The sequence below is a fragment of the Neodiprion pinetum genome, chromosome 1, assembly GCF_021155775.2.
Source record: "Neodiprion pinetum isolate iyNeoPine1 chromosome 1, iyNeoPine1.2, whole genome shotgun sequence".
NCBI classification, from domain to species: Eukaryota; Metazoa; Arthropoda; class Insecta; order Hymenoptera; family Diprionidae; genus Neodiprion; species Neodiprion pinetum.
The window spans coordinates 35,029,713-35,039,768 of NC_060232.1; the positions used below are offsets into that span (position 1 = coordinate 35,029,713).

Genomic DNA, 10,056 nt, shown 5'->3' on the forward strand with positions numbered 1-10,056 from the left:
GTGGCATTGAACGATCGTTGTGAAGGCGGCCTAACCCGATACTCGTCGCACCTCGTCAGGCTAACTCTTGATTCATTACTTTATCGACACCTAGGCGCCTCCTCCGCCGATTTAATCACTTCTCCGGTGATGCCGTTTGCTAACCCGAGGTGCAGTTTAGCCGCGAAGCCTTCACCCGGCAACAAACTCGATTACCATAGACACGCTCAGCGGAGAGGTATTAATCATTCAAAGATCTATCGCGATTAAACTGGACCATAAGATGCCTGCCGGTCCTATGCCGATGGATTAAAGGGGCGCTTTCCACATAAAGCGACTTTCTTCGAGGCTTCAAGATTCGACGATTCTCTCAAAATGGTTCCCGACGGTGGATCGCTACGACACGCTGGGAGAGAGACCACAAAGTGCGTTCCACCGAGCGAACCTCAAACCAAACTCGCGCGGTTAGTATAATTGAGAAATCTCGTCGCTTCTCGAAGAGGAGCTTCACCGTTCAGCCGAGGACAGTAGGCGTGACTTGAGCTCGGAACACCGACATGCAGAGAGAGTGCGCGAGTGGGAGGATGCGCGGACAAGACATGACAACGGCGGGAAACGAAGAGGGCGAAGAGGGGAGCCGAGGGTGAAGAAGGGGATGGAGAGGAGGAGGAAAGAGGGAAATGACTCGATGAGCACGGATAGGAATATATCGTTGGCTCCGCCCCCAGAAGCTACGCAACCTATCATCATTATTATTAACAACAGCGAGAGAGTTCCAGGGTAAGACCGACGAGATGCGACTCGCGGCAATACGCCAACGACGTAATTTGTCGCCTGCCAAAGAGAGGCATCATCGACGCATGTCACATCATCGGCCGGATCGGCACGAGGCGTTTTACCCGACCGTTGGACCGTCACACGCGATTTTTTGCTGGAAACTGACGATACCGTATACTGCGATGGTCACTTAACACCGAGTGCTATTTCGTTTCTCAGTTATTTTATCGTCATTTTACTAGATAACCTTTGTGAATCTAAATGCAAACTACATTGGCTTGAAAAATTAGGCCAAACTGGCGTACACCAGTTTCATTCACAACCCTTCAACGCATCTGCGGAGTTCGACTGAGATTTGGGCTGCATTGACAATGTGTGTGGAAGGTTGAGCTGATTTTGTAATACCGATATTACCGTACAGCGATTCTACTCTAATTCGTACGAACCATAATTTAAACGATTTTGAATCTTTCCACCTCACGCTCAAGGTTTGATGGAATTCTTCAATTGGCCAAACCAAAGATCCCACTCATTTTTGGTCTCGAAATTATCAAGCGCCCATATATGTATGTATATACGTACGAATCTTCATCAATGATCCCTATTACTCGATAATTTGACTAAAAGTCCTAAGCACTTGAAGGAGATTTCTCTGTAGTCGAATCTCCTTAGCTTCAAGAATTGAAATCTACATCGTCCAAAAGTTTCTCAATCTGTGATTGAGTTTAGTTAATTACGAATCGACTCAAAGAGTGAGTCGATCGTCTCTTAACGATCGACCGAACACGTCGCGTGACGATACGTAAACCCAAGCGTCATTGATACAGGAGACATTCGATGTCACTTATGCAGCAGAGCTCGTAACGAATCGATTCCTTCACGTGTACGTGACAGGATTGTACCAGAAGTTCGTACCGCAACGTGTTGCACTTATACAAGTTGAACCGCGTTAGCGAGAAAACGAAGAGGGTTTATAGGTCGCGATATTGATTGACATGTCAATGCACTCGTGGACCATTGTTTGCAATAGCTCCGAACGAAATTCTGACAAAGCATCAATGCTGATGCGTATATTAAGTATTACACGCGTGACGTCAGGACTATCAAAATCCTGCGCAACGTATCAAGTTCTCTAATATCTGATAAGAATTTCGTGGAAATTAATTAATATCGATTGATTTGGACCATTTACGACTAGAATTGGGTGATTCAATAACACGACCAACCAGACACACATCCACAACATGGCCTACTGATAGTCATTTGTTCGGTTCGTGACCCCGCTGTAGTCGAAAGATAACTGTTGGACCCACTTGAACTTCTATGTTTTCCACCCTGCAGCCTTTCCAAGTCGCTTTCTAGATCCAGCCATCGTCATCAGTCTCATTATTCTAGTCATTCTTTTTGATTCTCCTCGTTTAAAATTGCATTGACAATCAGATCGCTAATCTACCTCTGATGGATTACACGTATTAGAAGATAAACGGATCGTAGTATTTTCGATTCTTGGAAAAATTAATCAAGTCGGTATATATAATAGATACCGAAAATTGATTGCCCCATAACATTTTTTGAAAGTGGTAAACTTTATTAAACTGTACCGAACTCAATTTATCCGTAAAGTGAGATCCACGCCTAGAGGCAAGTCGAAGAATTAGGAAATTTTCAATTGTGATCAAATCATGTGCAACAAAAGACTTCTGCTCCGTTGTTCCCTGTCGACCTCATAGAGCTTGATTGTTCTGTCACATTACCTTCGATATACGGATCTGTGACCATCAGAAATTGTCCTACCAATTTGAAATTTGAGACTCTCGAATTTGGCATCTCATTGTATAATTACAAATCGGATATCTACCGAAGAACTTTCATGCTTAGAACATCACAGCTTGATAATCTTCTTCGAAACAGTAGATTCGGATTGTCCCATTCTTCCACCAACTTTAATTTCAATCTATGAGTAATGTTCGATGATTCCGTGTCTGTTAAAGGCAAATTCAAGTTTATCCTCGAAGATAACTTCACCGCTGTCATCGTTTGCCGTTTTGAAAATTTGAAATCTGAATCCCTTTACCGTTTATAAATACTCGGTATTCATGTTCGATTTAACGCTGAATAAAACAACGCACGTCCAGCCCGGTTTTTTGAAGAATTTTCATCTCGTAATGCCAGGCAATAAATGCACACGCATTGACGACAGACACATCCGAACACAAATCGCAATTTCTCTTCGCGTTTGAACAATGAAATTGAAATAGATAAGAGGTGACTATTAATTGTCCCGTAGAATTATATCGCGTGCCACTTTGATAGGTCCAAACCAGGCACTTTATCGAATCCTAAGCTGATCTTAAACCCTCTGATCGTTGACGGTTACGCTATACCGTGTGCGGTTGGACGCGTAATTCAGCCTAACGAATATATATAGGCTGTTACGCTTAATCTTCAACGCTTAGGCAGTCGAACAATCGATAATCTGAGATCTCAATTATTCGTGAGAATTCTTGATTGCCGCGAAAGCATATTTCAACGTCCGGGTACTCGGTGTAAAAAATCAGTGACAGCTGCTCCGATTAAAATTCAATCGGTAGAAGTTCCATTCGAACAGTTTCAGGTTAAAAAAAAAAAAAAAAGTACTCACCCTGTGCCAGCCTCCTTGCCACCGGTTTGGATCTCATCGTTGGAACGAGGAAACCGTGTTAAAAAACAAAACACTGTTCAAAACGTCTGTTTCAGTTCCTCGAGCCATGCAAGCCACCAATAATTAGTTTAAAAAATTTAATCAGAGTTTCTGGTCTTTTTATATCCGCGACACTTTCCGACAGTTTCGGTTTAGGATTCCAAAAAATAAGTCAAAACATGGTTTCGGTCGCACTCTCTATTCACCTTGTCCTATTTTCCGATTGTTTTTTCACCAACAGTTTACCGAACGACTCGATAACGCCGGATATACGTCCGAACGAAAAGATGGCGAGAAAAAGAAATAAATGGAGAAAAAAAATAAACAAATAAACAGCGCACCGCGAGTGACGTATGCTGTAAAATCCGTCCCGCACGTTGTCCGTGAAACTCCTCGCGGCGTCGTGGCCGCAATCCGTTAGCGACACCTCAAGTTGTCTAGCTCGGTGCGGATTCGCGCTCGGCTGCTGCCCCTGGCACCCCCCTCTCGGCGTCTCGGTGCCTCCTGACTAAGCAAGCTTCTTAGGGAGCAGCGACGGAGCAGCGACGGAGCGTAGCGATCGAGCCTCGTACCCCGGCACCTCGTCACCTCCGTCGTTCGGTCCTCTCGCCCTCAGTCCTGACGCGGCGCGGATCTGTCCTTCTGCAGCCTCCCCCCCGCTCTCCGAGCTCTCTCGCCATCCTCCGAACGCGACGCGTCGTCTTCTTCGCGCCCCCACCCCACCCCCACCTCACCCCCCCACCGCTCGGCCTGTCCGCCAATGATCGCCGACTGTCTCACGGTTTTCGACGGTCTTCCCTTTTCTCTCTCCCTCCGTCTCCGCCGCCGCCGCCGCCGCCGCCGCGAACCACCGAGCTTTTCCTTTCGAGTCCGCGAGCTTCCGTCGAGGGTCTTCTTCCGGTAGAATTGGAAAAGCGTGCCCGATTTCCTCGCGATTTTCTTTATCACCGATCTTGAGGAGCGCTTTCTCTCGACACTTGTTACGTACCCGCGCTCCTCGGCTCCCCGAGCTTTTCGTCCCCAAAGCTCCTCGTGGCGCTCCGCGTGAGCCGTCGCCAACGCGCATCGACCACCAACTCCGTCGGCTCCTCGCCTCACCGTTGCTCGGCTCGTCGCTTCTCCTGCCGCTGTTGCCCTCCTCGTCGCCCTCGCAAAATATCGCCCTCTGTCCTCCTTTCACCCGCGGTTTGACCGGGTCGCGCACCCCCGCGCGCAGCTCCGCCCCACCGACGACGCACCGCGTCGCACCAAATCGGAGAAGCGTTTCGTCCGCGTTTGTTTCACGGCTCTCCGATACACCTGAACCTTGTATCGTCGACCGCCCCCCGGCGACTGGGTGCGACTTTGACCATCGAATAAGCGCGCGATCGTCACTGGGAAATAGATAACGAGCACGGGATGAGTCGAGTGTTCGACTCGGGCTAACTTATATAACTTCAACTCCAGAATGACTTGCGGATTTTCACAACTTCTCGCCGAAGTTCAGGGGTTGATTTTTGTTACGGGAACTTACGAAGTATCTGTCTGCGGCAAACTATAACTTGGTACCCACAAAAGGGGCTGATGCGAGTCGAACGAGAATTATTTTCTGAACGTCACGATTGAAAAAAAAATGATATTTAGTAAAAACTCATCCTACTTTACAATCATCTTACTTTTTTACATAACTTTTTGTTCACAGTCCGGGCACTTGGAAAAACGGCCTACCGAGGGTCAGACACCCTCGCGATGAGACGGGAATTGTGGGTGGAAACCCGGGGTTATATTTCAAGTAATTTTGATCGTTAACGTCGAAGCAAATATTACGGGCTCGACTCGAAGAGCGCGAATAAACGCAGGGCAGAGAAAACGCGCTGCGCTGCCGACACGAAACGTGCAGGTGTCGCGTCCGAGGAGGGAGACGAGAAGAACTGCTAAAAATATATCGCAAGGGTACGAAGCTGCAGTCCTCGCTGCATCGCGCGTCGTTGTAGAATCGTGCCCGTAGTGCATGTGCTGAACTCTCGTTACACTTTTCATTGCCGCGTGGTAGGTATGCAGAAGCATCGTCCACCCTATTTCGGACCCCATTTTCTCCCCGTTATGCATACGTATTTGCGGCGTGTTCGACGACTGCAATTCTCATCAAGTACCATCCAAAGGTAATCGTGCAGCAGGCCACTATAAAAACGGTCGAGACTATACTATTGATACACCTAAATGTTCATCTTGTACTCGATGTGCGAACGTTCAAAGTTGAGTGCATTGAATAAATGAACGAAGATGCTTATTACCTGGTAAATTTTGATCCCACCAGTGTTCTTAGCTGATGCAAATAATGTCACGTAGTAGTTACGACATTTTTTAAAGAACACTTGATTATCTACAAAATGAAACAAAAAACAGCTTCCTAACTTGTATAGTTTTCGAGATATTTCGGTTAGAGTGTTTGAAAGATTCAAACCGGTAGCTTTTAGAATTTTGCTACCGAGTTCCGGTTTCACGAGGCTTCGCTTGGAGCTAAGAACTAACTTGTCGAAGGATACGTAAGAAAAAAAAAAGCGAAAAAATAGCCACCCAAGTGGACATCTATAAAAGCTCTATAATGTAATGTCAATCTGACATTATCGGATGTTGAATCTCCGAATTGGCCTAAAACATTATTTTATTGCAATCCACGTCGGTCAATTACGGTTGGTCTCAACACCACCATTTTCTTACAGTGTAGTGATAATCAGATTAATATCTGTTTCAATCGAAGGAGATCAGGATCAAAGACCAAAAGCTGTGTTTCCATTTACATTGACGTTTTGTTACGGCTGTCTGAACTCTGAATTGCCTGCCATTACAGCGATAATTACACCGAGATATTTCTTTATACAATGCGAAACCGGTTCTTCGAGAATAACAACGTTTGCAGGAAGATTCGAGGCGGAGAGAATTGCCGTTGGAGATTACAGAGCAGGATGTGTTTTCCGTATTAGCTCGCCGAAAGTCAGAAAACAAAGAAAAGACACTGGCATATCGTTTCCACCCCCACCCGCCGCTATTTACCGTCGATTCTATTGTTGGCTAATAATTAGGTATAGCGCGGCTGTACGAGCTTCTAAAATCGTAAGTAGCCGTTATTTTAAAGAGAACTGCTCCAGTTCGCAAACGAGCGATGGATCGAGGTTCCTCGGGCGGCTGAAGCCAGAACAGGGCGGAAATATATCGTGAGAGCAGCGAATATTAACGCACGCCGCCATGGTTCTGCGGTTTTCCTAGCCGCACCGCTACCCGGCACTCGTGTTTATTTTCATCTTGAGAAATCGTAAATGTTTGTTGATTCTCCCCCTCACTCTCTCTCTCTCTCTCTTTCACTTTCTCTCTCCTCGGCTCGTTTTCTGCCGCTTATATAAGTACCTGACGCGTGCGGTTCTTCGGCGTGCGTCTTTCGAACACGCGCCGCTTGCTTGCTTGCACGCGTGACTGGAGAATGGAACACGGCGACAGGTGGTTTGATTTTAGGTTTCCAGTAAGTACCGAATTCGATTTAATTCAATTATCACATTACGAATTACAGGATTGTGGCGCTCTTCCAAAGGCATTCTTGACTCAAACGTTCTCCGCGTAAGTTTTGCATTAATTTTGGTTTGTAATTGCAAACCAGATTCAACCAAATAACAGAATGGAAATAACTTCTCCGAAGAAATTTTACTCTTTTCACGATCCCTCTTCTTGCTTATGCCATTAGATATCGACAACCGAGCAAATTCACGAATGATTCACATACATTTTGCTTGTCCCAGTTACAATTTACATAACCTCACCTAGACCTGAAATTTATACACTAAAAAATATTCAGTAATTTTCATTGACATAATTATGTACTGGACTGAACGGAAAAAGAAAAAAGAATTGGCATAAAAAAAATATCGTCGAAAGACTTTCGATTGAGCGTCTTTAACGGAGTTCAAAGTCTGTAATTTGTCAACGAACAACGTATCTCAAATATGTAAACATATTCAATGGCACACGAAAACAACAATCTTCGAAATACAGGTGATGAGAGAAATTAACGACACTGTAGTCAGAGCGGCTAGGTGGTCTAGTGGAGTAAGTCTCCGGTAACGCATCTCTAGATACCAGGTTCGATTCCTGGCTCCGTCGTTAATTTTTCAAATCACCTGAAAATTTCGAAATTGTACTCTTATCGAACAACGTATCGTCGTAATATGAGAACAACACTAACTAACAAGAAAATTACATCAATTTCAATCAATCGCAGCTATGCTTTTAACGGTTAAATGGTTGTGTCCGTTGTCTAAACAACCGTTTTGTCGATTATAATTCAATCCTTTTGAGGATATTGAATTTGAATATAGCAATTCGTTCAAAAACAAAAATAAAAAATATTAATATTAAACAAAAAAAAAAACAAAAACTGCTAGATAAATCCTATAATACAGAATTAAGCAAGAATGACCTCTTTATTTTATTCGTGCGGCAAACCGGAACCGCAGTAACATCCGACTGGCCGAGGCTGGAAGAGTTGAGGGTCCAGCCCCTCAAGACGTGGACTTTCTGAGACAGGTTCAGCCTCCAGCCTCGTGTAACCTGAGACGTGATAAAATCCGTCAAATGCGGGCGAAGTCGCGCTGTAATCTACAAAGGGCAGCCATTGGCTTTCGCACTGCCCGTTGCAGCGTGACTTGCCTCTGCGAGCGTTGCCGTTGTGCATCGTAATATCGCGAGGTGACTGCGGTTCGCACTGCGATCAACGTTCGCAGTTTTCCTGCACATTAATACGCGCGTCGCAGGCCTATCCGCGACGGAAGCGAAACCAATGATATTTATCGTCCCTGGCTATAACAAGAGTCTTGAGTTGATCTTTGATCAAGGATTCGCAACGCTTCTTGCACTTCGGTCAACCAGCCGCGTTCGTCAGAATCGATTTCGGCGTCACATATGGACGTTCTGGTTGCAGATACCATTTTTTACTCGAGATTCTCCAAAATGCGGATGATCTCAGCGAAATACTGATGGAAACTTTACTCATTCGCATTTCACAGATCGCAGGCTGGACAAAAGCGGAAGGATGAACGTAATTAAATTTGGTTCTGTACTTTTGGAAGACACAGAATTACGCGCTAGAAATAAAGCGTGTCAGGCCGCAGAAGAAAAGCACTTGGGAAGCCGAAAAGTGGTCCTCCGCACCATAGGAAGCCGTAATAAATGCGCCAATTAACGGACAGGTACACCAGGTTCTCTCCCTACAGTACTTCGCAGAAATCTCGTAGTGGCATTGATTGCCGGGGGGGGGGGTCGAGTTGATTAAACGACGAGTGGAAAAGGTTCGGTTTCAGCGAAGTTTCGCCGCCTGTCATGCGGCTTTCATTGTTTGTCACAAGTCACGCGGACGATCCTTGCAAGCTCTTCGACGTTGGCGCGACGTGGCTTCCCAACTTCAAAGTCTCGTCAGAATTCTGTCTTTCGGTTTTTCCCGAGGGTGAGCGCTCCGCTGTTTTCCGTCACACGATGAGCGATGGTCAATAATCCCGACGGAGGGTGCTGCCTCGAGTCACCTTTTACAGTCGCTACCTGAAACTGTTCCAGAATACTTACAGGAATTCCTCACAGTGCACGGGGCTAATGACTGTCCGCGTCGCGGTTTTGGAATCGTTGTAAGACGACACCATGCCCATGGAGAAGGGATGCGAGTCGCGGCCATCTCGCGAACCCTCGGCCTTTTTTTCGTCGTGCCGTACAGTTTCTTTGTTTTGCGGTGCACGTGCGGTCCACGGTGACCAAGGTGCCTTGACCAGCGGTCAGTCGCGTAGGTAGGCAGGCATCCGCGTCATTCGAATGGACGCAGGATTACGTTTGTGATGTTTAACATACCTTTCGACTCCGAGGTGCGAGGGCAGGTGCTTTGGACCCTGTGGGCCCAACTGAAACTTCTCGGTGCATGCTCAGCCTACGGCATAAAATGAATACGTGCGTTTGTTGCTCTGCGAACAAACAGAGCCGCTGTCGTTTCCAGAGGATCACATGACTCGAGGATTGGCCTTATTTTCTTCATTTAAAATAAATTTTTTTCTTTTTAATCACGAATCGGTGTCTTGGAACAAATACTCGACAACCAATCGAGACGCCTTTTAACGAGAAATATCTTCTCACAGCACAGATAAAACATTAAAACGTCCGTAAGATATGGGATTTGTGGTAGATATTGATCAAACAGGATTATGATTAACAGATCAGAATTAACAACTGGCGTCTTTGCGATTTAATGTTTCGCTCGGAGTAATTGATTTTTTAATCCAAACTTACTTGTTCGTTCAATATTTGTGGAATTAAGGAAAAATATTGTGCGCATAAGGCTGCCATGCTCATGCCTAAAAAGTCCAAAGCAGTGGTAGAAGTTTTACATCATTACTTAAGTATAGAATATTACTCAGGGACTTTTCAGCGATCACCTTGTTGAATTTGATTATATAAAACACGTCCTTGGAGGTATCTCGAGCATGAGCTTGCAGAAATTTAGTCAAATATGAGAATGTTGATTTTGCCATTTCACGAGGCCAGTATAACGTTTCACAAATGTTATATATTCTTATCGTCGTTTATCGGTGGGCGAGTTTTTTCAACCCCCATTA

General features: G+C 45.5%; 1 protein-coding gene across 1 annotated transcript in view; it reads right to left on the reverse strand.

The window, feature by feature from the left end:
- Nucleotides 1-4,117, reverse strand: part of LOC124212845 (transcription factor hamlet) — a 74,710-nt gene extending 70,593 nt beyond the window's left edge. The window contains exon 1 of the mRNA XM_046613375.1: nt 3,398-4,117. Within this exon, the coding sequence (XP_046469331.1) occupies nt 3,398-3,434 (37 nt within the window). The 5' untranslated portion in view covers nt 3,435-4,117. The remainder of the gene's footprint in view (nt 1-3,397) is intronic.
- Nucleotides 4,118-10,056: the final 5,939 nt, after the last annotated feature.